Genomic DNA, 27,918 nt, shown 5'->3' on the forward strand with positions numbered 1-27,918 from the left:
CCACCATATCTGTTTGCAAAAAAACAGACAGGCTTGGAAATTGGAGAGCGAAGCATTCTGGGAATCTATTCATTCCCTAAACTGTACATATAGGGAGCAGTTTTGTTCTAAGGGGGTGAAAGTGAGTCAGACACGCAATTTTTTTTTATATATTAATCAGTAGATCGTAGCTTTTTTTCCCTAAGGGATAATAAAGTGCATTAGTTCACACCCTTAAATTTAACCTGAATTGGCATGTGATTAATAGAGGTCTCTGTTACCCAAGTCAATGTTAGGAGCTAGTATATGCAGGTGGATATGATTAGCCAACAAAGAATTGAATCTGTATTAATTACTCTGTAACACACCAGTTATGGAGTAATCTATCAAAATGTTACGGACTCCTCAAATATACACTCCATAAGGACAGCACTCCCTGCAATAAAAAAAAAAAAATATATATATATATATATATATTAATTATTGTTCAGTATATAAAAAAAAATTCTATTGCAGTAGTGAGTATCAAGTTTATGTTAGAATAAAATATGTTGACACAACCGATCCAAAGTAAAAGCTAGAAACAAAAACAAACATTTGAGGTTACTGAATTTGCAAAAAAAATCCCAAGTTTTAAAGTTCTACTGACTAGCCTGACCCAGACAAGGAGCTGATCATCAAGTCAGGATAACTCCAATAACTTTCTATGACACAGTTCCAAGTGCTGACTTTCCCTCGGTTTATTAGCGTAGCGCAGAACTTTATAGAAATTGCAGCACAATTATCAGCTTTTTACTTTCAGAAGTTGTTAAATGAACTATAGCTCCAGAAACGTTTGTTGTGCTTTATGATGGCATGAACACTGCAGTTTAGGAGGGTGAGAAAGAAATCGAGCTGTGACATCACAGAGCCGCTACTAATAAACTAGCAAGGAGCAGTGTAAAATGATGTAGATGGAACAGAGGAGACACGGTTTTAAGGCAGAATCCTGACACATTTTATTTATTTTTTGCAACAAAAAAAAGTACAGCTAAATATTTTATCCAAAAGCTATAAATGTTGTGTTGGTGCCTTTAAATCCCACCTTAGGTTAATTAAAGTTTTATTCTCAACACCATAACCACGCCAGTAACTTGATGTGGTCATGGTGCGTGGAGTCTGCATGTGCAGTGTTTTTCTCTGTTACACCTTCGGGAGTTCCGGGCAGGCTAATGTTAATTCTGTGCATATTTGACGCCAGCATGCTATGCATACCGAAGACAGATGGCAGAGACACAAATTAACAAAGCTTGGCCAAACAAGCGAGACCTTTTAATCTCTCTAACCAGCCCATAACTGCATGCAGCCATTGGTCATCTGTCTATGTCTCGTCTGTCAACACCTCATTATCTCTGCTCCCTCTCGTATTCTGACATCTGACTATGCAATGACATTTCTAATCTAGGAACATGCGCAGGCTGCTGCTCTGACTCACAAGAGGGCAGTGAGAGAGGTCTGTCTCTGTTATAAAAAAAAAAAAAATACAAAAAATACACCAGTGCTACCTCTACACCACACCACCACCAACGATGATCCCTTTTCAGATTACAAAGAAACGGGAATTTCAAAATACATGACAATAAATAACATTTTATTTATGAGAGGGAGAGGGAGGGCATATAGATATGAACAGCTGCCATTTTTTTTAGGAGTGGACAAAATAACATAACAAATTAAAGTTAAGGTTACGATTAGGTAACAATTAAAATGACAAACAACGCTACGGTTGTGATTCATTAGGTGGACTGCCAATTAGAAGCAAGTGTCAGGCTATAAAACAGGGCTGAAAGTTATAGCTGAACTTTCACGGCAATATAAGTAGGTAATTAACAGCTTGAAAGATGATAAAATAGACAGGGACTGATTAGCAGGCATTGTTCACAAATACCACAGTATCTTAATTCTTCAAAGACTGAACATTAGAGGTTTAACCCCTTAAGGACCAAAGTTCTGGAACAAAAGGGAATTATGACATGTCACTAGTGATGTACCGAACTGTTCGTTGGCGAATAGTTCCCGGCGAACATAGCGTGTTCGCGTTCGCCACCGCGGGCGAACACATGCGCGGTTCGATCCGCCCCCTATTCGTCATCATTGAGCAAACTTTGATCCTGTGCCTCACGGTCAGCAGACACATTCCAGCAAATTAGCAGCAGACCCTCCCTTCCAGACCCTCCCACCTCCCTCCCAGCATCCATTTTAGATTAATTCTGAAGCTGCATTCTTAGTGAGAGGAGGGAAAGTGTAGCTGCTGCTCATTAGATAGGGAAATTGCTAGCTAGGCTAGGGTATTCAGTGTCCACTACAGTCCTGAAGGACTCATCTGACCTCTGCTGTAAGGACAGCACCCCAAAAAGCCCTTTTTAGGGCTAGAACATCAGTCTGCTTTTTTTTTTTTTGTGTAATGTAATTGCAGTTGCCTGCCTGCCAGCTTCTGTGTCAGGCTCACAGTGGATACTGTGCCCACTTGCCCAGTGCCACCACTCATATCTGGTGTCACAATAGCTTAAGCTTGACATTTAAAAAGAAAAATAAATTTCACTGTAATAGATTGATTAGCAGTTAGTTGTCTGACAGCTTCTGTGTCAGGCTCACAGTGGATACTGTGCCCACTTGCCCAGTGCCACGACTCATATCTGGTGTCACAATAGCTTAAGCTTGACATTTAAAGAATTTTTTTTCACTGTAATAGATTGAATAGCAGTTAATTGTCTGCAAGCGTCTGGGTGTCAGGCCTTCAGCGTGTACTCTGCCAACCTCAGCAAGTGCACTTTGCCACTCATATCTGGTGTCTCAATAGCGTGCTTTTACAAAGAAAAAAAGTTTTTCAGTGTAAGCTAATAGCAGTCAGTGTCCTTAAAGCGGGTGTCAGGCCTTCAGCGTGTGCCCTGCCAACCTCAGCAAGTGTACTTTGCCACTCATATCTGGTGTCTCTATAGCGTGCCTTTACAAAGAAAAAACTTTTTTCACTGTTATAGATTGAATAGCAGTTAGTTGTCTTGAAGCGGGTGTGTCAGGCCTACAGCGTGTACTCTGCCAACCTCTGCCAGTGCACACTGACACCTGGCTTTTCTGAACTATTAGCCCGCCAGCTTTTACCATACAAGCTGGTGAAGTCTGAGGCGTTCAAAAAATTTGTAGCTATTGGGACACCGCAGTGGAAGGTACCCGGCCAAAATTTCTTTGCACAAAAGGCAATCCCCAACCTGTACTCGACTGTGCAAAAGGAAGTAATGGCATGTCTGGCACACAGTGTTGGGACAAGGGTATCTGACCACTGATACCTGGTCTGCAAAGCATGGTCAGGGCAGGTATATCACCTACACTGCGCATTGGGTAAACCTGCTGACGGCTGCCAAGCATGGAATGCGTGGCTCTGCAGAGGAGTTGGTGACACCGCCACGACTTGCAGGCAGGCCTGCTGCCACCTCCTCTACTCCTCCTACTCCATCCTCTTCCATAACCTCCTTGGCTGAGTCCTCTTCTGCTGCTGCGTCTTGCTCCACATCAACGGCACCCCCCCAGCTTCCCAGGTACTATTCCACATCCCTATTCTGCTCTGTGTCAGTGTGTATCAGGGATCCTTAGGATAGGTGTCAATCCATATCTGCCAAGTGACCCTATGTAAGAGGAACAGTCCCTATTCTGCTCTGTGTGAGGAGGAGGAACGGGAAATGAGTAGCTCAGCATCCAACCTTGTGCAAATGGGGTCTTTCATGCTGTCGTGCCTGTTGAGGGACCCTCGTATAAAAAGGCTGAAGGAGAACGACCTGTGCTGGGTGTCCACGCTACTAGACCCCAGGTATAAGCAGACAGTGGCGGAAATGTTACCGAATTATAAGTCGGAAAAGATGCATCATTTGCAAAATAAATTAAAAAGTATGCTTTACACAGCGTATAAGGGTGATGTCACAGCACAACGGGAATCTAAAAGGGGAAGAGGTGAAAGTCATCCTCCTCCTCCCACGACCCCGCCATATCTGCCAAGTGACCCCATGTAGGGGAACAGTCTCTATTCTGCTCTGTGTCAGTGTGTATCAGGGGCTCTGAGGACAGGTGTCAAGGTGTCAATATGTCATATGTCAGGTGTCAATCCATATTCATTGTGATTTAGGAATGTTAGGTGATTTCTGCCCTTTATGGATTAAAACCAGACTCTGCATCAACTGTGTAATTTTCCATGGGAGTTTTGCCATGCATCCCCCTCCGGCATGCCACAGTCCAGGTGTTAGTCTCCTTGAAACAACGTTTACATCACTTTTGTGGCCATAAAGAGTCAATGGCGGTTCGCCCGGTTCGCGAACGTTTGCGGAAGTTCCCATTCGCCGTTCGCGAAACGAAAATTTTGTGTTCGCGACATCACTACATGTCACACATGTCATGTGTCCTTAAGGGGTTAAGCTGAAAGGACATGTTTATTCGCTATGGCAACATTCAGGGTAAAATAAGTGATCTGAAATGATCCTAAATGGCTACAGTCACAGTTTGGTTATTCAAGACTAAATGTTGCCAGGTTTCAGTTTGGTAATTAAATCCCACAGAGTTGAATCAGCAGCACCTGTGTGACTAACCGGACATGACCTGCCATAAGGCCATGGCCTCGGGGCGGCACAACTGGTGGGAATACACTTTAGGTTGTGTTAAACTTCTTTATAAACAGCCCCTATCCCACACACTAAAATCCAGTCCTTCCTCCACAGCCCCTGCCCTCCCACTATAGCCACTGTTCCCCCCCCACCATAAACACCACCCTCCCCACGACGGCCCATATTCTCCCACAACAGCACCTATATCCCTTTCTCCCCCTCAGCACACACATAACACCCACTGTCTTTACTAACACACAACAGTCCCTACCACCCCAAGATGCACCATACAGCCCCTGTTTCCTGCACACATACACCACAGACCTGGTCCCTTCCATACATTCTCTACTACCCCAATTTCCCCACAAACAATCCGCAGCCCCGTTTTCTTTCCAAAAACACATACAACCTATACAACTACTATCCTCCACACCACACAAAAAAAGCCCTATCCTCCCAAATAGACACACTACAGCCCCTATCCACAAACTGCCCCTATTTACATACCCTCAAACACAATACACCGCAAACAGCCCCATGCACCCACAACACGCAACCAAACCAGGAGCATCTCCCCCAAGCACGCAACCCTACAAGCAACTTCCCCCACATACATACAAACAACAACACAAGCAGCACCTCACGTAATAAACCCCTTCCACCTTAAAATCGGTGGATAGTAAATACATTGTTAAACACAGATCTGCACACACCAAACATGCCATAAGTCTTGCTTTTCCCACCAAAATCTCCTATTTGCACTGCTATTACTACTGAAAGGGATTCTGGGTGGGCTTATGTAAATTAGCGCTACAAAGGACCACCTTTTTTTGCCTCATAAATACCACTTTATATATGGATTCCTTGGTGTATATGTCTGCTGTATTCAACAGGTTTGAAAACAAAACCAGATAACCACTTTCGTTGTTAATGCAACGCTTCAGCATGAGGTTGGTTACTGGCTTACTATTGAGGTTTGGTGTATTGTGGGGCACTAAGCAACAGAGTTATAAGGCGAACCTACTAATTTGGCTTATGTCTTAACCACAAATATATATATATATGCGCGTGTGTAATGAGTCACCATCTCTATTTTCTACATCTGAATGGGGTAGAGAAAGCATGCCTTCAAACCACAATGTATTTCGCCAACCATTTAACATGGTGGGGGATGTGCAGCAATGTGTGCAGCCATCTTGTGGAAGTCAGAAGATCCAGTGATCGCGCTTTATGTACGCATAATGTTCAATCAACACTAGGCTGTTTCAGAGAACGAATTGGCCTCTTATGAGGTTTCAAAATTCTAGAATGATAAAACACACTCTCTGCTTTTTTCCGGGTGTGAATGAAGCTGCTTCTGAATATTTTTAGCAAACTCCATCCATGGATCCAAAAATCTAATCCTAGAACCTTTATGGGATGTTCTAGAGTGAGTGGTAAATAAATATCCACCTCTTTCATGAAGAATGGGCAATATCCTTCTACAATCTGTTCAGGATTTATATAATCACATTCCACAAAAGATTAAAGAAGCTCCAACCACCATATCCACTACCGAATCATGTAGTGGTTATGGTTAGTGCCAGGTGTGCTCTGGAACCCCCTCATTGGTAGCCTTAAAAAGGTTTTAGAACGTTTTTTTCCTTTCTTTTCTTACCGGGGGTCCACAGGGAACCACTCCCTGCCTTCGTACGGAGGGAAGAAGCTACTAAGCAGGAGCTTCCGTGAGCAATCCTGTGCTAAGCCCTGCAGTGCAGTGTCAGGATTGCTCTCAGCCAATGAACTAAGACCTGCACCACGCTGTAGTGGTTGTGGTTCTTTGAGTATTCCTTTAACCCCTTAAGGACACACGACATGTGTGACATGTCATGATTCCCTTTTATTCCAGACGTTTGGTCCTTAAGGGGTTAAAGCCCTCTTAAAGACAAAGGGTGGTCCTACTGTTTATTAGACCTTGAATAGATATGGTACATTGCATCTAAATGTCATTTTGACCATTGCTTTGTCTATTGGGGTTATGGTGGAGTAAGCTGACAGACTCAGAAAGGTGTTGAAAGACGAAGGAGACCAATCGATATAAGAGGGTCTGAAATGCAAGAGGGTCTCTACATAATATTGAAGGGATATTATAGACACATGGATCACTATAACTTAATGTAGTGGTTTTGGTGCAGATACCCTGTCCCTCTGTAGGCTGAACTCTGTAAACGCTGCCTTTTCATGAGAGTCCACCTTCAATGGCTGTCACTTTGAAAGTCATTACAGATGCTTCCTGGTATCAGTCTTGCAAAGGTTGCATGAGTGATGTTCAGCGTCTTCACTCACTACAGAGATACATTGATTCAGTGTGTCTCTATGAGGAGATTCTGATTGGTGCAGTGCTGGGATTTGACGTGCATGCCAATAGCCTCCCAATGTTTCACTGTGGGTAAGCAATGGATTGGCTTAGGTCATAAAGAACAAAATAGGCGAGGCAGCCGTGGTGAGACTGGCATGCTGCGAGAAGAAAGGCAATGAGGGCAGGAGTGGGGGGTGTCTACATCACATCTGAATAGTTAGTAGGACATGGTTAATATTACATGCTTGTATTCTTATCTCTATAGTGTTTCTTGGCGTGAATCAGTTCTTAGTGGGTAAACTATCAATATAAACTAAGGCGTGTGCCGCTTGCTCCTGTAGGAAGCTAACAGCTGTAATTTATTTTGGGAGGTCTGGTTGCACAGGGTACGGGTAGACAGCCCCTTTTTACTCACATTGAGGTGTGGGTTACAGGACGAGGTTTTGGTACGAGAATTCAAGTCCCAACTTATAACTTGACTCATGGATTGTGAATGACTCTAAAGCCCACCGGCAGGCATTCCACTCGAAATTCATTTAGAGTGAGTATTTTTTAAAAAAATGTGGAGGTGGGTCACATTCTTCCAAAAAAAAAAAAAAAAATCACTTTCTTATTCAAAACAAGTGTGAGTAAGCTAAACCCCTTCCAGCATTTCTCCGAGAGCAATAGTTACAGGGATATATTTTACAAACGTATATCTCTCAATCATATGAACTGCCTGTTATTTCAGATCATATCTTCGAACTCTCTTACATGATGGCCGATGTTTGGTTCTGCACAAGATTAGTGGGAGCTATGCTCTTGGACAGTAGCCGCTACATCCAGTTGCCATGGTTTAAATTTAGCTCTCTCCTGAGGTGAATTAATGGTGACCTCTGCAAATAGCAGCACGGAGTGTAACTCCCACTAATCTCTGACAGACTTAGACATGCATGTCCCAACACTACACTGGGATTAAGGAACCTTAAAGGGTTACTCCAAACAGTGGAGCATGCATTATGGTAAAACACACCCATCTTGGGGTTCTGAAGAGACATTTATAAGTCACTTGACTGGTCTTTTGGTTTACCGCAACATCTCGGGTACCCCTCTATGGCCTTGTTTTACAGTGATGTATGTACACGGCCTCTGTGTGAATTGTTTTGTAACCAACATGTGAGTCAGTATTTCTATTTTGTCTTCTGGCTTACTCTTGCTTTGTGAAGGCAGCCATCTTTGGTCAGCACCATAGACTATCGTGACTATGCATAGTTTGAACTGCTGAAACTGGCTCAGGGCAATGGTGAAGTGAAGTTTTGAAGATGGTGGGGAGTTAGACTTTGCATCCAACTTGTTGGGCTCTGTTATTTTCACCTCATGAAGTTAACCCCTTACTCAATAAGAGCTCACTCACAATTCAAAGCCAAAGATATTGTAAGAAATTCTGTTAAAGTAGACTAGGTATGTGTGAGTATTTTTTTTCTTTTTTTTTTACCCAGGCAATGTTGTTTATTTTACTAAAAAAGTGCACCAAAATCTTGACACTATTAATTTCTCAGCTTTTCAGCAGCATCTATATCCATTAATAAAGGAGAGGGAAGGAAACTGCAAAACTACTCATGATCGACAACCAGCACTGTATTTAGTGTAAGTCTAACAACGTTATTTGCCTTGGATGGCAAAAAATGTCGCCCCCAATTGCCCCGGCAGATGCCGTGTTAGCTTCATGTCTTGGGGAGCCCAAGAGCTGGCGGCTGGCCACCTGAGGCCCCTCTGAGACAGGTGGCTGCGCACATTAGACATACTCTTGTGATGCCGGGAGTTTGAATATAAAGTCAGTCCGACCCCTAAGTCATTAAGAGGCACACAAGGGAGCAGGGCAAGACGATCACAGCTCCCTCGCCACCTCCATTGCATGCCCAGCCAGCAGCACAGGAGACCAGCAGCCACACTGGGCCCCAGGGAAATAATCCACTACAGGTCTCCCAAAGGTAGGGAGGCTGGGTGGATTTAAATAAAAATATGAGAGACAAAAAAAGTGTGTTGGTGAAACAGTTTGCCAACGTATCTGTCAATGCTTGTATTTTTGAGGGCATGTGTCGGTATTAAACAAAAAGGGGTGGGGCAAATTTAGATTACGGAGGGTGCCTGTGTTTAGTCCTAACTAGGACAGCACAAATCCAAAATACACCACTGGTTGCTTGTGTGTGTTTTACTATGTACTTGATCCTCTTTACACCACATCAACCTAAAGTCGGTCTGTTTAATTCACTAAATGCAGGGCCAGTCTTGGGCCTTTATGCACCCTGTGCAAAAAGTCTTCACAGTGCCTCTCCCTGGTCACACCCGCTCATCTGTATATAGAGGTGTAGTGTTTGTATAGGGGATTTATTAAATTCATAATTACTGATAGACAGTCACACACAGTGTCACCTCTTTCCATTATGAGTACTGACTGCAGTCCCTGGGGTACAATTGTTGTTAGAGCAGGGTCTCCTTCCTACTTCCCCCTCATTGTGCAGCAGCTTCAGCTCCATCCCGCTGCCCATTTAGGCTTCGACCACCACATATTTAGCTCCGCCTCACTTACTTGCGGCCGACTTTTGAAACTCTGCCCCTGCGCACGCACCATACCCCTAAGGCTGGCCCTGATTACAGAAATTCTCTAATATGTTGGGTACAATTTACAAGAACTCTTTTAATTGTGCATGGTGCCAACATATTATGAAGAGCTGTACAATGGCTGAACAGATTGTACATACACTGGCAACTAAACAAATTTGAAACCTTGAACAAGAGGTGATTACTGTCCTAAAATAAATAAAAATCTTGACGGACAACTGTCGCCTCAATACTATTTAATATAATTATCCTTTCATTCAGTTTTTAAAGGAAATACATTTACTTCATTTAACACAGAGTGTAAAAACTCATCCTTCCCTATTGGAGCATGGCAAGATCATTCCGCTCTATACATATAGCATGGGGTTCACTCGGTTCTAGAGGGGGAAGCGCCTCTAGTGGATGTTTGGGAGACAGCCACTAGAGGTGGAATTAAACCAGAAATGTAAATACTGCAGTTTTGTACAAATTGTAATGTTTCACACAGAAGGGTTCAAATGGCAGGAGCACTTCCTGGAGATGAAGTGGTCTGGGTTACTTTAGGGGTCCTTTGAACATAAAGTTTATGTCCTGCTGCACTTGGTTAAGGAGGGGAACTGGGATACAGTTACAATGTGCCTGGTTTCAGCCTGCACATTATTAGTGTTTTCAAATGACCACTATAGTGCCAGGAAAACAAACTCGTTTCCCTGGCACTATATAGTCCTTAGGGCCTCCCTTCAGCCACTTACCTTAATCCAGCGCCGGGCTCCCTCGGTGCTGGTGACTTCTCCTCCCCCTCTGACGTCAGCTCCTGAGTGGAGCCGAAGGCGCACATTCATCCAGCCCATTGGATATAATTACTCATTGCTTTCCTGTGGACGTCCAGCGTCTTTTCACTGTGATTTTCACAGTGGGAAGCGCCTCTAGCGGTGGTCAGTGAGACAGCCACTAGAGGCTGGATTAACCTTTAGTGAAACATAGCAGTTTCTCTGAAACTATGTTTACAGCTGCAGGGTTAAAACCTGAAGTGCTGGAGCTGAAGTGGTCTAGGTGACTATAGTGGTCCTTTAAGGTAGAGATTATTATTATTTTTTGTCTGGAAAACCTACATAAGTTTGCCATTACTATATTGCCAACAACGATCTTGAATTTTAGTGTAACAGATTAATTGTAACACGTGAGGTTACAAACTGACACGGATAGGGAAACAGAACATATAAAGAGAAATTTGATCTGCAACAAGATTCAAATATCTACAGACAAAATCTGCAACGGCTCTTACCCCCAGGCTCAAAACATGAAGTGAGGCAGGGCGTCTGAATCAAAAAATGCTAGACTGGGAGCATTATTTACTAAATCTCAGCGAATCCAGTTACTCGTGTGTGTGGTGGGTCAGAGGTTAATAATTAAAGGGGCACCTTCCATTTTAGGTGTAATTCATATTGCAGATTAGCAAGAATATGTTTTGATAGTAAGTGGATATGTATCTCCCCCCCCCAGCAGTATTTTAAGAATAGAAAGGAATTGTAAAGGATAGTAGGCTGAACTAAAACCAAACCTGTTGTGCCTAGCTCTCTAGTTTTTAAAGGAACACTCAGCGCACCATAACCACTACAGCATACTATAGTGATGATGCCAGGAAAGCTTTGGCACACCTGGTGTGTGTCACTCGATTTTCAGCCACATGAAATAATTGGACAATTAGGTGCTCAGCAGCCTTTTGGCTAGGTATGGGTTACGGCATAATTTCTTCACTCACAGCAGTAAAAGTATAGGGAGGTGATTTTAGATGTGAGATCTATATCGGCTGTGGCTCTAGCTGGTGAGCAAAGATGTGCCACTGCCAGTAAAGGGGACTCGTGTAAGCAGATAAAATCTGCAGACCGAGACAAAACTTTAGGTATGGCAACAGGAGAGCTATAATACCGTATTTCACAGCCACAACACGTGGGTGGGATCAGCTATAGCAGAAGACAGGGTAGGCAGCTGTAGAGAATGATCAAAGTAAGTTTGCAATTAAAATAAATACTTGCAATGGCAACTGATCAGAAAAGAAGTGGAATTAAAAAATCGTTCCAGGATGTAGAAACACGTATCCGTACCACAAACATTACATCAGCTTTACCTAGGTTTACAACAAGATTTAAGATTTAAACAAGATTTAAACACCAGCTACATCTCAACAGAATACTACAGTTTGTGTGTTTTATATCGTATACATAGAGATCATAATTAACTGGTACTACTATGACATGTCCAAATGGCTGAGCATCCAACACTCCTGTACCACTGCCTACATGTTAATACCAGAGAATTTGCTCACCACTCATATACTACTAAGAGCTTTGGAGAAAGTGTATTGCACCCCATTCTTGCTGCACTGACAGTAAGAGTATTTATAAATTAGGAAATTGCCAAAAGCCGCAATTTCCAGAATGGATGGCAAGAATCTGACTAACACCACTTAATCCGTAGCAGAGTAATGGTAGGTTTTGCAGCACATGCTGTACTTTTCTTTTTACGGACAATCTAGTAAAGGGACACTATAGTCAACAAAACAACTTAAGCTTAAAGGGATTCTCCAGTGCCTGGAAAACTAACCTGTTTTCCTGTCACTAGAGAATCCTGGAGTGCTCCCATGTCGCTGAAGGGGTTAAAACCACTTCAGCTACATCTCATTCCAGTGGCAATGTCCTACAGCGCTGGGTCAGGCTCCATCCACACTCCTTCCCCGCCAACGTCAGCCAGCAGAGACCTAATGTGCGCGGCAATGGCCGCACGCGCCTTCCCATAGGAAAGCATTATTCAATGCTTCCCTATGGGGAAAATCTAATGCTGGAGGTCCGTGAGGACGTCCAGCGTCAGACCAAAAGTCCATTTGGATTCTGGAAGTGCTCTAGTGGATGTCTGTTAGACAGCCACTGAGGGCAGACTTAGAGCTGCAATGTAAACATTTTAGTTCGCTGGAACTGCAATGTTTGACATAGCAGCACTAAGTGCAAAAGGGTTACAGCACCCAGACTACTACAATGTAGGTTGCACAAAGCAGTGCCTACCACTCCACTTCTATTTGCAAACATGCTTGAGCAAGCTGTATTCTGGTCTGCTTGTTTGCTAGAACCTATGCAGAAGGCTATGAGAAAAGCCACATCCGGGTTTAGATGAATATTCTTGGGTAGAACATTGGCCTAAAGGACCACTATGTGTCAGGAAACTAGGTCTCCCCTCCTGCTGGGCTGTATGGGTTAAAACCCCTTCAGCCACTTACCTTTATCCAGCACAAGGCTCCCTCGGCGCTGGTGACCTCCCCTCCGACGTAAGCTCTCGAGTGGAGCCGAATGCGCATGGGTGGTAAGAGCCGCGCGCATTCAAAAACGCCCATAGGAAAGCATTTCTCAATGCTTTCCTATGGACGTTCTGCGTGCTCAATGCGATTTTCGCATTGAGAGTCGGTGAAGCGGCTGTCAGGAAGACAGCCACTAGAGGTTGGATTAACCCTGCAATGTAAACATGAAAATATTTTGCCTAATTATAAATAGCTGGTAAGACCACACCTTGAATATGCTGTGAAATTTTGGGCACCTATTCTAAAGAAGGATATCATGGCACTTAAAAGGAATGAAGCATTTTAGTTACGAAGAAAGGTAAAAAAAAAAAAATTTTAATATCTTTAGTTTGGAAAAACAGCGCCTCAGAGGGGATATGATATTATACAAATATATTCGGGGCCAGTACAAACCATTATTTGGAAATCTATGCATAAACAGGGCTATACATAGGACATGAGATCACGCATTTAGGCTGGAAGAAAGGAGAGGTTTCTTTTTTTAAAAAGAGCGATATGGAATTCTCTGATAAAACCACCTCATCAGGCAGAGTCCATACAGATGTTTAAACTGCAATTGGATATATACTTGCAAAAACATAACATACAGGGATATAATTTCGAATTAGTGGGGTAATAACTGCTTGATCCAAGGAGATATTGGACTGCTATTTTGGGGTCAAGAAGGAATTGTTTCCTTGTTTGTTGCAAAATTGGAAGCGCTTCAGAGGGTTTATTTGCCTTCTTTTGGATCAACAGCAAAAACATATGTGAGGAAGGCTGAACTTTATGGACGCAAGTCTCTTTTCAGCTATGTAACTATCATAGAAACCACTTAGTTTGGAAAAAAAAAAAATCACACACGGCTGGGGTAAGAATGGTAACAATAACATTTACTTTAGAGAAAAGTCATGGTGAGTATAGTTGGCTTTTAGCAGATGGTAAAAGTTAAATTGGAGGCAGAATGATGATGTAGGTATACATTCACACCAAAGGGAGCAAGGTTTAAAAGGAAATGTGTACCTATAAGCACACTGTAGGCTCTGCAGCATATAGTTAAAGTGGTTATAGGGTTTAGAGGCCTCTGGTGTCTGCCATATGATCAGCATTAAATGGTTTAACACAGGAGTACCATACCCTTCAGTGCTGCTTGGGCTGACCACTTTCAGCCTACCAAAGCTACCCATTGTTTTATAAGTGTGTAACCTCTGCACTCAGCATATAACTCCAGTGGACCGTGGGCTGTGTGTGACCAAAGACCCTCATGCAAGTGTTAGACTGTTTATTAATAGTTTTATCACTGTTTAGAGGGACCGTATCAGGGGACTCCAGGCACTATAACCAACTCAATGAAATAAAATGGTTTTAGTGCCTACAATATGTTCTGATTCCCAACCCACCCGCAACATACAGCATCCTCCCTAAGGACAACGCAGCCCATACCATATTTCTCATTGTACTCAAATTTATGATAAAAAAAGTCACAAAAACAAGTATTGCAGAGCAGCAGATCGATCTGTACAGCGTGACACAGAGAGAACTAGCCAGAGATAAAACAACTGCAATGTGTCACAGTCCTAGGCCAAGCAGATGTGATGGAAACTATTTATTCTTTTTCTTGAAACTTTTTTTTGTTTTTGGTGGACCTTTTTTGAGTTTTTTGGCTTTAGCTTTTCCAGTCAACTTGGGTGAAGACTTTTTGAGTGATTTGGATGGACCTTTGAGTGACTTGGATGGACCTTTTTTGAGTGACTTGGATGGACTCTTTTTCAGTGACTTGGATGGACCTTTGAGTGTCTTCGATTGAGCCTCGGTAGTTGCATTGGGTTCACTTTTCTTTTCTTCACTTGGTTGAGCAGGGTTTGGATTCTCTGTTTTATCTAAGATTAAAATAAGGAATTATTAAAATGGTGCATAGGGTGTTGACCTAATCTGTGCATGGTGGGTAGATGGAGGAATAATCTGGAAAGACTGACTCACCACTGGTTGCGGTTGGAATGATATTTGAGAACTTGCGAAATTTTGCAATGAAGAATCCATCCATGTTGTGTGTATGTGGGTAAAACCTGCGACACTGGCGAAGAGACGGGTGAAACCGACGTTCTTTAAATCTGAAACAAAATTCAGGAGGCACTGATAAGTGGTATTAAGAGTGATACAAGCATCTCTGACGACGACACAAAGATAATACCCAGCGATCATATAGTAATTCTTAAAGCGCTTCACATCTACATAGACACTTTATTAACATGATGATAAAGCATCTATCTAGACGTGAAACGTGTTCAGGATTACAGAGTCGTTGTCCCCTTCTAACTCCTGTAAAGATATTTTAGGTCTTGGCAATGGTTAGCTTTGCATTATACTCCGGTGGATTTATGCCGTGCCTGTACTGTTCCTATTAAACTGGCACAGCAAGGAATTCTTGCCTTATTTCTTTCTGCATTTACCCAAGTGCTGTGTATCTTCTATTTAAGAGATCTCGGGAATTGAAACACCAGCACAGAAGATTTGACTAAGCGTGGGAGTCTTCAAGTAAGTGGTTACTTATGTATAAATAGAGCATTTAGAAAGTTACATCTTCCGGATACATTGTTAAGACTGGGGCAGCGGATTAGAAAATCTTTGGTTACAGTGACTAGCAATGCAAGACGCATCACTGAAGAATTACATTATATAATGTCCCCTGTGTGGTGGACTGCCCACAAATACCACCAATTTTATAAGGCTGTCATCTCCATTGCGGAGTACTCCTTTTCAGCCAGCTGCATAATCATATTCAACAATATCTTACTAAGCATTTCCTTAATGCAGTTGGGATGTCGAACCCTGCACTCTGGAAGCAGAATGTTGGCGATTTAGGCCTTATCGGGCTTGATTTGGAGTCTAAAATGGCTACGGACTAGATACAAGTAATCCTTTCTTTATTGATGAGTGGGTTCTTCCGAATTATTATTTTTTTTTTTTTAAACACACAGCCATATTGATGCTATCCTTTCCCCTCTCTTGGGTTTCCTGATCTATTATTTGTCCCCTCTCTGTTAACCATTAACTTACCTTCATAAATAAAGATTTCCAACAAATTAATGTCCACTAACCAATCAGAACTGGTGTAGTCATTTTGTATCCAAGTGGATTTACCAAGTAAATGAATTAGCTAGGAGCCTGAGCTACAAACTGTAAAGTTTTTCCAAAATCACACAAATGTAGTGACACAAAGCCTGCACTAGTGAAGTGCCCAAAATCCTATTTTGTTACATTTAATCCAAATTGCCAGAAAATTCACATTTTGGGCCAAAACAGCTGAAGTAGAAACATTCAACACTGTATCAGCTAGTTTTCAAGATTGACTGACTGACTTGTGAATTTTAGATCTGAGGCCAAAATTAAAGTCCAGTTTAGTGAAAAAAAACTGCGTGTTTTCAGAAACCAGAGAGGGGAATACGGCTGCATACCTTACAAATCCTTCCTTCCCGAAGTCCAGGCCAGTGGCTACCAGTTTCACATTCCTTTTCTTTAACGCGTAGTCCACCACACATTCGTTCTCTTCTACCTGTGGAGTGGAAAAAAAATCACTGAAAGATCAATACAGACAGGAATACAGGTGAAAAGAGTATGAGAAACCCCAGAATATGGGAGATATAAACAGGGAAAGAATTATGCAAAATAAATAATGGTCAGATAAGCCACTAAAGTGGCTGGGGCCTGTTACTCACAGTGATTGAACAAGTGCAGTACACCAGGTATCCGCCAGTGGGCGACTGAGCATCCAAAGAATCAATAGCACTAACAACGAGCTCTTTCTGTATGTGGGCACAACGCTGGACATCTTGAATGCTCTGTAAGTACATGTATAAAAAGTCAATACATATAACCGGCTACTCCATGTGTGCAGTACATATATTGATTAGATATAGAATAGGTAAAGTTTAGATATACAGATTACTCTTCTAACCTTGCCATACATATTCACTACTCCCAGCTTATCTCTTAGTCCCTCCCGTCTTTCCAAGTGATATTTTCCATTCCTTGTTAATTTAAACTAGCTCCAATCTTAAAGCTAGCATGGTGTCATACTGTGAGAACTGGCGCGCACACACACGCTAGTGGTCGTGTTAGTAAATTATTTCCAATTATCTGCTCTTCAACGTACCTTGTTGGTTTTCACGGCCGGGTCTTTGCTGATTACTCCAGTCCCGCTGCATGGGGCATCGAGGAGAACTCTGTCAAAGCCTCCTACGATCTGTTCGAAAAATAATTAGACATTTCTTATTGTATTCTTGTAAGTTTATCCTCTTTAACAGGTGCTCAAGTTACAATAATAAGCGTAAAGGAAAAAAAAACAAAAAAAAAAAAACCACACCCCTAACAAAACAATGGTACTTTAATACAAAAAGAAAAAATGCTCAAAATCTTAAGGGAAAATATATATATATAATGTATTTATTATCACTGAATACTGAACAATAATTATATTTTCACTGGTTTCCTAAGGCCTTGTGAGAGAGATATAGATCTATTTTTTTTTTTTTTTAAATCCGACTTAAAGACTAATTTTATCAACCTTGAAAGCATATAAGTGGTTTAACTTTGTCAGAGTGTGACTGAGATTGACCCAGTTTTTCTTACGGGGGTTCAGTGATCAAATGTTTTGTGGGTAACTGGCAACAAAGACTTAATCAAGTCATTGCTAAAAACAGATCTACATATCAGATTATATGGTAGACAGTAAGGATAAAAGGCCTAAAAGGATTCACTCACAGATATTAGGAAATGTCTGATAATACATTTAAACCTTGTTCAACAGCAACAATCATCAACAATGTGCTTCTGCCAGGGATTCATAATCATAAAATAAAAATATTTATCATCTGAACTTTGCCTGTAGAATTGACCCAGTGTTTCCTGCTGAAATTGGACTTCTCACCTTTGGAATCTGTCGCCCATCATAATTAGAGATGACACAGTTAGTAACTCCCAGTCTGTGCAGATTTCCCACCACGCTCCGGAGACGTTCGGCGTTTACATCATTAGCAACAATTACTCCAGTATTTTTCATCAGTTGGGCTGGGAAACACATAAAATCATTATTAACAGATCACAAACCAATATTCTCACTAAGAACTGCTATCGTGATTACCCTACAGAGGGTATTCTCATCAATTATTTTAGCAAGTGATTCAAACAAGTTGATTATAAATGAATACCGCACCATTACTGTATGTATATTTTAAGGTGGTTATTTGGGAGTTTGTTTTTTTTTAATGCAATCGCATCACACTGCTGCTATTTTAAATGGTAACTACAGAGGTCAGTTATGGATCTTGGATACGGGTGGATTTATATAAGTGCGATATTGCACTGTTTCTATACAAGTAAATAGACATTCAAAATATTAATCATTTAATTTCTTTATGAGCAACACATTAGGGGTTATTCATTAAAAGGCGAACTGTCTGGATTTCAAAGTGAATTTCAAATGGATGCCAAATTGGATGACTTGGAGGATTTTTCCAGTTTGGATGTTTTAGCCTTAAATTTGAAATTCACTTTCATTTCCCAACAATTCTCACTTTAGTAAATAACCTTGTTTGGCAACATGAACCAACCCTGGTGGGAACAGGTGTTTTTCGCGTAATATAGAAGGTGTGGTTTAAACAGTCTTTGTTTTCCCAGTTAATATTTTAATTTATAAATCCTAGATCCCTCCACCGCAGTGACCATCTTGTGAGCCTGGCATGTGAATGGGCTGGATGGATGGTTGGCGGGTGGGTGCCATGATGGAAGAAGAGCAGAGGACGTCTTACCCATATAGCTGGTCTTTCCTCCTGGAGCACAGCACATATCCAGCACCCTCTCATTCTCCTGAGGAGCCAACGCGATCACTGGGAGCAAACTAGACGCTCCCTGCAACATGTAGTGACCAGCCAAATATTCAGGGGTGGCACCTGCAGCATTAAAGCAAATGTAAATATACACAGTATACACACACACACACCAAACCACCACATTTGTACTCACAAACTCACCAATAGGAACAGATGAATCGTAAATAACAAGCCCAGTTTTCGACCATTTACCCAAAGGGTCTAAGTTTACTCCACGGTTAATCAAAGCCTGAGTGGATGTAGAGAAAGAAAAGCTTACAATAAACGCACAAACAAGTTGAACCAAGAGGATACTATGGAAAAGGTGGAAAAAAGAAAGGCAGAATGTGGAACCTCAGTGAAAGGTGGGTTTTAAAAGGATGAGGGAAAGTCTAGATAACAGGTTTGGGAGGTGAAGCAGTTATACCTGTGCTAGATCTCTCCTGCGGGTCTTTAACGTGTTGGTCCTGATTGTGACTGGACGTTGAACCTCACAGGACTCCAGAAAATCAACCAGCTGAGAAGGAAAGAAAAAACACACAAAGGTTAATACAGACAAAGAAAGGTTATGTGATGTAAGGGCATCAAGTAGACTGTAGGGGAGAGAAGGGTGTGGAAACAAATTGGGTACAGATTGAACAAACAGTGAGTTACACAAAAGGTGAGAGGGTAATGCATCAGTCAAGAAACCTTGTGCTCAATGGTCCACTGGAAAAGTACATTCAACTTCCCTCACCTCTGACACAGGAAACAGATCACTGAGGATCTGAAGCATGAAGTCTCCATAGCTGTAGTAAGTAGAAAGATCTTTGCGAAGAATGTTGAGGTAGTCCTGACGTGAATGAGGTCCGCCGCGACTAGTAAAATCCTGCAGAACTCCTACCACATCTTTAATGCGCTCCTGGACAGTGGAAAGATCTGGGGCATTCAGCACTACATGCGGGGTTAAGGAAAAGTCACTGGAGAACATAAGTATGACTTAAGAATAAAGGAAGGAGCTAGGTTGGGATATTGTTCTCTTTAAAGATCTAAATTAAAAAGTTATTATTTGGGTACTTGTAGAAACGCAGGTAAGAGGGAGGACTATGGGTGAGCATTGCCTGGTACCAATGAACAAGATGGGAATGTGTGGAATGAGACAACATTTTTATGGTAAACAAATTCAAGGATACATTCATTTTCCATCTCCTCGTTAGTTGGCATTTCGAATGGCTCCTCTGCATCCACATTGAGCTGAATGGTAGACTCCTTCCCATCTTGGGCCTTCTCACTGTAGAAAGGACAGAAAACAGACTTAGATGGAAGTGTATGTGTGTAAATAAACATGGTGGAAGGAGCAGGGGGCAGGTTACATAGGGTCCATTTGAGCAAGGGAATACAAATAGTGACTGCACAAGAACTTGTAATCAGAGGGCAGTGCAAGACAGTACATGCACAGGACATCTAGTTCCCAACCCATCCCTACAGACAAACCAACAGTCCTGGTTTTAAGCATTTCTCAACACTGTTTAAATGGAGATCCCACTGGTTGCCTTGAGAACTGGATTGGGAACCATTGGTGTAGATGCCAGCGCATGACAGCAAGTGTGTGGAATAAACAGATGTGGTGTGTGTGTGTGTGTATATATATATGAAGCGGGTGACTGGCTTCCATGAGCCAGAAGCAGTGCAGATTAAACACATGTGAGCGAATGGACAATAACCTTGCAATAAACATTCTTAAAGGGACTCTAGTTTAAAAAAAAAAAAAAACTTTAGCTCAATGATGCAGTTTTGGTGTATAGATCATCCCTATGACGTCTCACAGCTCAATTACATGCCATTAAATCAAGTTTCTGTCAATGCAGCCCTAGTCACACCTCCCCTGGCTGTGACTTGCACAGCCTCAATAAAAAAAACAAAAACATTTTTTTTTCAAATAAAAGGTTTACTTTTTTTTTATTAGAAAAAAAAGTGATTTAACTCCTAAATGGCAGAGAATTGAGCAGTGAGACGTACATCAAAACTGCTTCATTATGCAAATTGTTTTGGTGCCTATTGTGTCCCTTTAAGCCAATACCAATGATAACTATTAAAACACAATGTCATGGATTATGATAAAATGCACAAGCATTCCCCCAAAATATCCTTAGTGCAACCATAAGAAAAGAAAATGAATCTCTCAAAAGTTTGGGGTCCAACCTAATTTGCTTCTTTTTCAGCTTTTTCTGTTTCAGTTTAGCAGATTCTTTTTCTATTGGGAGAAGCTACAAAAGAAAAAATGAGAAAAAAAAAAAAAAAAAAAGTTATAAAACGTAACGTAAAATTTTTTGTAAAACATCCCGCAGTAGTGGGGACAAGAATAGCACGAAACTTAAGATATGCTTACTTCCTCCCCATCTTCCTCTGATGAGATTCCAAAATCATCCTCTAAATCGTCACTGTCCGAAATGGAAAGTGCTCCTGCTCCTGCAGACTCCTCATCACTCTGGCCTTCCTCGTCCTCACTCTCTTCTTCCTCCTCCTCATTTTCGCCCTCCTCTACCTCCTCCATCTGCTCCTCTTCTTCATCCATGGTCTCTTCCTCACTGTGGCCTTCCTCTTCATCCTCACTATCCACTTGGCTTGGCATTTCTTTTCGTGCTCGTTTAACAGGTTTCAACCATTGGGAATTCTCATCACTAAATCCACTAGTAACCTTTTCCTCTTTAGTATCAGTTTGCCCACTTCCTGCAGGGTACAAAGAGGTAAGGACTACAGGGCATGGCACAGAAATGGAAGTAGAACGGTAAGGGAAAAAAAACATTGTACTTACCATTTTGCTTTGCTGTTGACTTCACCACAGGGGGTTTTTCCTCTACGATTCGCCTCTTAGCCGCCCTGTTATGGGATGAATAAGGCACGTTAGAAAAAGGTAACACTTGGCTTGAATATTAAACCTCAGAAAAGAACGTAGCTGAAGCGGTCTCACCTCTTCCTGCCGCGTCTGGACAGACGTTTTACATCGGAATCTGAAGACAAAGAAAAGGAGAAATGTCAATTTCTGAAAACTGGCCAAGAGTGGAGGGAAATCCAAACATAAGAATACATATAATTTTATATTACACACACACACACACACACACACACATTTATTTTACTCTACAAACTGCTTTCAAATTATACAGTCAATAAGCACCATATAGGATAATTGCCCAGAGATTGTTATAATAGATGCATGCTAGGTTTTGTGGGGTTTTCTTTGAACCACTTCAGATTTTAGTTCAATAAGATAAAACAGACAAAACATAGTATAATATCATCCCCATTTAAATGACAGTTTCATAAAGACACAGTCTTTTTTTCCAAGTTTCTGACCTCCTGAATATGGGCTCCAACTCTGTTATAGTTACGGCTTGGCTACTTAAGCGTGAATTTTGCGATTCATTACTTACGGTTTACAAAACTTAAAAGGAATAATTTTCAGCTAAAACATAGCTATATTCTTCTTTGTTCCTAACTGACCTTTTAAATCTCAAAGATGAGTGCCCTAATTTTGAGTTAAAACATAACTTATTGTTAACGAATAAAATGGATGAAAGAAAAAAGAAAACATTTAATTACTGTGGTGCTTAAAGTGAGGATAAAACCAAAGGAACTATTGTTATAATGAGATCTTGACTAATGATACATTTTGATCTATGCTCGATTAGTAAGATAAGCTGCCTGCACTGTATCCAAGTTGAACTTGCAGGTCAGCTACAAAGGATGTGTTAATACACAATTAGTAAAGTCACCTAGGCTGTAATAACACAATTGTTAGTATTAATAATGCAGAATCTTGCAGGTTGACTAGTGATACATTTAGATCTGTACTTGATTGGTAAAGTCTACTGACTATTGTCTTAGGTTTCTCTCAAGATCTCATTGTAACAATATTTCCTTTGTTTTTATCCTCATTTGGAGCACAACAAGCACCACAGTAATTGAACGTTTTCTTTTTTCTTTCAGCTTTTATTATGTAAAAAAAAAAAAATTATTATGTGTTAACTCCAAATTAGGGCACTTAATTCCCGTTTTCCTTTGAGATTTTTCCAGTCATCTGGGTTACTCCCAGCAAGAGTGCTAACCCTACTTTAAGCTTCAATTTCTCTTTAAATGTGGTACTAACTGTCTATTACACTCATTGGTTAAAAATATCATGCTGTGTGTTCATCTGAAAACTCACCCTCAGTAAGGATATTCTTCAGTTCATTCTCAGCTCCGTGTTGTTTTCTGGATTTTCGACCAGGACCTCGTGGCACCTTCTTCAGGGGGTCTAGTTTCCTACCCATGCTGGAACTGTACAAAAAGTATGAGCATTACATAGTGTATGGTTCCCTGATACATGCCTTGAATATACATATCTAACAAATACAAATTTCACTTTCCCTAAAAGGCTATTTCAGGTATCTACTAAAATGTCATTTCCTCAGCGTTCCCCCTGTCCAATTTCAAATAGTAAGCCCTTGTTCTAACTGTTCGTTTTTATTGTAAAAATGTCCTTTGTTCACTTTTAATGTTACATACACAAATAACGTACATGGCAAGTTCACATAGATATATACTCAGTCTACACACTGTGCAAGTATATTGTGTAGATGAACATTATCTCTGATTTAACACAAATTTATGTCGGTCATGACAGGAGCACTAATACAGCAAAGGAACATTCCTGGCATCATAATCACTTCATTGTAATTAAAGCAGCACTGTCGCCGTCTAGGGACTTTGCTGAATTCGCGAAATCCCCCGACAGTGACATCTCCACTGGTGACGGAAGGGGAAGCAGGGAATGGTGAGATTTACTTACCTGTGCCAGTCCCTCGCGGATGCCGCTATCTTCCTTAATCAGTGCCTCAGCGACGGTAGCCGACGTCACTGCTGTACAGCATTGAGATGCATGGAGGATCCTACAAGACGAGACCCTCCATTGACACAGCAAATTCCCTGCATCCATCACTGGTGACGGCTATGGGACTGACACTTAGACTCCGCCCTGAGACTGTAACTCAGGTGAAGGAAAAATACAGAAACAAAGTAGTTCCTTTCCTGTCTCTCTATATCTCTTGAATGTGTTTGAATTTTAGTGAAATTAAAACAGTCAAAACGAGTATTTCATAAAGATTATATCTTTATGAAATATATTTTTTTCAGGTACCACTTTAAGTTATTGTGCAAGGAGGTCCTGTTCGTTGACTTACCTTCAGGGGTTTAACAGTTAACGAATGGTATACAGTATGGGGGATATTCAGCCTACATGTCAGCTCTGCACCACCCCTTTCATTCCAGTCAGAGGCTTCAATCTGGAACTGATGCTCTCAGCAACGTCCGTTTGAGTCCGAGGCTTCAAGCAGAAAGTCCTTGGGTTTAAATGGAAGTAGCTAGGCAGAGTTGAAAACCGCCACAATAAAAAAATTGTGGGGTTAAGCCGTTCGTTAATGGTTTAACCTCTGAAGGTAAGCTGGCACTGGGGACCACAGCAACCTGATTCCAATAAGGTTGTTATGGTACCTGACGTGTCCCTTTATTTCTGCATTTAGAATGACATATCAACCGTCACGTGTAGAAAGAGTGTATGGGTTATTTACTACAGAACCACTAGATATTTCAAAACAACAGCATAAAGAGTGAAACAAATGGAGGGCATAAATAGGATTATCGGGGATTTTCATCAAACCATGATTTATTTTGTTTCATCAGGCAAACATAAATCTTAGTCCAAAATAAAGGAGGTTTTTTGTTTTTTTCTTGGTTGGTCATTTTTGTGCAATATCTTAATTTCTCTGACAAATGTATCAAACAACCCTGGCTATATTAGTTTCTCTAGGGCCATTGCAACACAATATAATTTACTGTGACTGGTCTGCTAACCAATCCAAACACAGTAATAAAGGTAGTGCTGCTATGAGCAGAGAAATACCAGGAAAGATGCATGCTATCAAAGAGACAGTTTAGGGTTGAAACTTGTAATGATGGTAATACATATTACACCCCCCAGATATAGAACATATATAGTGTATATAATTGTACAGGAAAAGAAAACCTGCTTTTTGAGTAATAGAGCAGTGAATAGGTAATGGGGGAACTTCAGACCATTTCCCCTTAAAAAGTGCTGCCTGAAAAGATGTCACATTCTGCAGAACTCATCAAGATATCCTATAGGAAGATTGATGATGAATTACTGGATAACCTCTGGCAGCTTGGGTATTTAACCCCTTAAGGACCAAACTTCTGGAATAAAAGGGAATCATGACGTGTCAGACATGTCATGTGTCCTTAAGGGGTTAACATTCTGCTGACAAGCACAGATCACATACTACAAAAGGGCAAGTAGAACTCAAAGCTGTCAGGGAAACCTGTGCCAGACATTTTATAAAGGTTTAATGTGGTGGGCACTGATAATGGAGGAGCAGTAAGGTGGTAAAGGAATGGCAGAAGAGGGGCTAAATGAGTAGCAGGCGAGGGGCAGTGAGGGGGTAAATGAGTAGCAGGCGAGGGGCAGTGAGGGGGGTAAATGAATAGCAGAAGAGGGGCAGTGAGGGGGTAAATGAATAGCAGAAGAGAAGCAAGAGAGGGGCAGTGAGGGGGTAAATGAATAGCAGGAGAGGGGCAGTGAGGGGGTAAATGAGTAGCAGGAGAGGGGGTAAATGAGTAGCAGGAGAGGGGCAGTGAGGGGGTAAATGAGTAGCAGGAGAGGGGCAGTGAGGGGGTAAATGAGTAGCAGGAGAGGGGCAGTGAGGGGGTAAATGAGTAGCAGGAGAGGGTAAATGAGTAGCAGGAGAGGGGCAGTGAGGGGGTAAATGAGTAGCAGGAGAGGGGCAGTGAGGGGGTAAATGAGTAGCAGGAGAGGGGCAGTGAGGGGGTAAATGAGTAGCAGGAGAGGGGCAGTGAGGGGGTAAATGAGTAGCAGGAGAGGGGCAGTGAGGGGGTAAATGAGTAGCAGGAGAGGGGCAGTGAGGGGGTAAATGAGTAGCAGGAGAGGGGCAGTGAGGGGGTAAATGAGTAGCAGGAGAGGGGCAGTGAGGGGGTAAATGAGTAGCAGGAGAGGGGCAGTGAGTAGCAGGAGAGGGGCAGTGAGTAGCAGGAGAGGGGCAGTGAGTAGCAGGAGAGGGGCAGTGAGTAGCAGGAGAGGGGCAGTGAGTAGCAGGAGAGGGGCAGTGAGTAGCAGGAGAGGGGCAGTGAGTAGCAGGAGAGGGGCAGTGAGTAGCAGGAGAGGGGCAGTGAGTAGCAGGAGAGGGGCAGTGAGTAGCAGGAGAGGGGCAGTGAGTAGCAGGAGAGGGGCAGTGAGTAGCAGGAGAGGGGCAGTGAGTAGCAGGAGAGGGGCAGTGAGTAGCAGGAGAGGGGCAGTGAGGGGGGTAAATGAGTAGCAGGAGAGGGGCAGTGAGGGGGTAAATGAGTAGCAGGAGAGGGGCAGTGAGGGGGTAAATGAGTAGCAGGAGAGGGGCGGTGAGGGGGTAAATGAGTAGCAGGAGAGGGGCGGTGAGGGGGTAAATGAGTAGCAGGAGAGGGGCGGTGAGGGGGTAAATGAGTAGCAGGAGAGGGGCGGTGAGGGGGTAAATGAGTAGCAGGTGAGGGGGTAAATGAGTAGCAGGAGAGGGGCAGTGAGGGTGTAAATGAATAGCAGGTGAGGGGCAGTGAGGGGGTAAATGAGTAGCAGGAGAGGGACAGTGAGGGGGGTAAATGAGTAGCAGGTGAGGGGGTAAATGAGCAGCAGGAGAGGGGCAGTGAGGGGGTAAATGAGTAGCAGGAGAGGGGCAGTGAGGGGGTAAATGAATAGCAGGAGAGGGGCAGTGAGGGTGTAAATGAATAGCAGGTGAGGGGCAGTGAGGGGGTAAATGAGTAGCAGGAGAGGGACAGTGAGGGGGGTAAATGAGTAGCAGGTGAGGGGGTAAATGAGCAGCAGGAGAGGGGCAGTGAGGGGGTAAATGAGTAGCAGGAGAGGGGCAGTGAGGGGGTAAATGAATAGCAGGAGAGGGGCAGTGAGGGGGTAAATGAATAGCAGGTCAGGGGCAGTGAGGGGGTAAATGAATAGCAGGAGAGGGGCAGTGAGGGGGTAAATGAGTAGCAGGAGAGGGGCAGTGAGGGGGTAAATGAGTAGCAGGAGAGGGGCAGTGAGGGGGTAAATGAGTAGCAGGAGAGGGACAGTGAGGGGGGTAAATGAATAGCAGGAGAGGGGCAGTGAGGGGGTAATGAATAGCAGGAGAGGGGCAGTGAGGGGGTAAATGAATAGCAGGTGAGGGGCAGTGAGGGGGTAAATGAATAGCAGGTGAGGGGCTAAATGAATAGCAGGAGAGGGACAGTGAGGGGGGTAAATGAGTAGCAGGTGAGGGGGTAAATGAGTAGCAGGAGAGGGGCAGTGAGGGGGTAAATGAGTAGCAGGAGAGGGGCAGTGAGGGGGTAAATGAATAGCAGGAGAGGGGCAGTGAGGGGGTAAATGAATAGCAGGTCAGGGGCAGTGAGGGGGTAAATGAATAGCAGGAGAGGGGCAGTGAGGGGGTAAATGAGTAGCAGGAGAGGGGCAGTGAGGGGGTAAATGAGTAGCAGGAGAGGGGCAGTGAGGGGGTAAATGAGTAGCAGGAGAGGGACAGTGAGGGGGGTAAATGAATAGCAGGAGAGGGGCAGTGAGGGGGTAATGAATAGCAGGAGAGGGGCAGTGAGGGGGTAAATGAATAGCAGGTGAGGGGCAGTGAGGGGGTAAATGAATAGCAGGTGAGGGGCTAAATGATTAGCAGGAGAGGGGCAGTGAGGGGGTAAATGAGTAGCAGGAGAGGGGCAGTGAGGGGGTAAATGAATAGCAGGAGAGGGGCAGTGAGGGGGTTAATGAGTGCAAGGGAGAGAGAGAGTGGAGCAGTTAGAGGTTCAGTAAGGCGGTTGCAGTTTGAGGTCCAGGATAATGGATTAGTATAAAAGGAATATGTGACAGTCAGAGGTGGTTCCGTTCCTACCGTAGCTCAAGCTGTCCTCACGTGTTACCACGATGGCTCCGGATGAGGCGCACACGGATGACGTAACACCCAGCCTAGCACTCGAGTCTGCTTCCGCTTCCTGTCACCGACACGCCTCCCTTCGCCTCACGTAACGGCCGATCCACCAATCAGGTCGCTCACAGCCTCTCAAGCAACCCCAGCGTGGCCCTGCCCCCTCCTGGCCGCCATGTTGTAATAGCAGTAGCTCTGAGTGAGAGTGAATGTTCATATTATA

At 42.8% G+C, this 27,918-nt stretch overlaps 1 protein-coding gene across 1 annotated transcript; it reads right to left on the reverse strand.

The window, feature by feature from the left end:
* Positions 1-13,722: 13,722 nt before the first annotated feature.
* Positions 13,723-27,775, reverse strand: NOP2 (NOP2 nucleolar protein). Its single transcript, XM_063433726.1, has 17 exons — positions 27,663-27,775; positions 22,904-23,016; positions 21,668-21,707; positions 21,508-21,576; positions 21,086-21,422; positions 20,899-20,963; positions 19,890-19,987; positions 19,454-19,650; positions 19,145-19,234; positions 18,880-18,967; positions 18,658-18,798; positions 17,778-17,917; positions 17,004-17,093; positions 16,563-16,689; positions 16,306-16,399; positions 14,831-14,961; positions 13,723-14,730 (listed from the first exon to the last, which is right to left on the reverse strand). Exons 2-17 carry the CDS (start codon positions 23,007-23,009, stop codon positions 14,453-14,455), a joined length of 2,091 nt encoding a protein of 696 aa, XP_063289796.1. The 5' UTR covers positions 23,010-23,016; positions 27,663-27,775; the 3' UTR covers positions 13,723-14,452.
* Positions 27,776-27,918: the final 143 nt, after the last annotated feature.

This window comes from Pelobates fuscus, chromosome 10, assembly GCF_036172605.1.
Source record: "Pelobates fuscus isolate aPelFus1 chromosome 10, aPelFus1.pri, whole genome shotgun sequence".
Classification (NCBI taxonomy): Eukaryota; Metazoa; Chordata; class Amphibia; order Anura; family Pelobatidae; genus Pelobates; species Pelobates fuscus.

What these genes read in the sequence shown, in the direction of transcription:
- NOP2 (XM_063433726.1), bottom strand. Translation starts at nt 23,009, where the DNA reads ATGGGTAGGAAACTAGACCCCCTGAAGAAGGTGCCACGAGGTCCTGGT. An exon ending in CGATTCATCTGTTCCTATTG is followed by an intron (nt 18,799 to 18,879) that starts GTGAGTTTGTGA and finishes TTAATGCTGCAG; the next exon opens with GTGCCACCCCTGAATATTTG. An exon ending in GGGAAGGAAGGATTTGTAAG is followed by an intron (nt 14,962 to 16,305) that starts GTATGCAGCCGT and finishes ATTTTGTTTCAG; the next exon opens with ATTTAAAGAACGTCGGTTTC.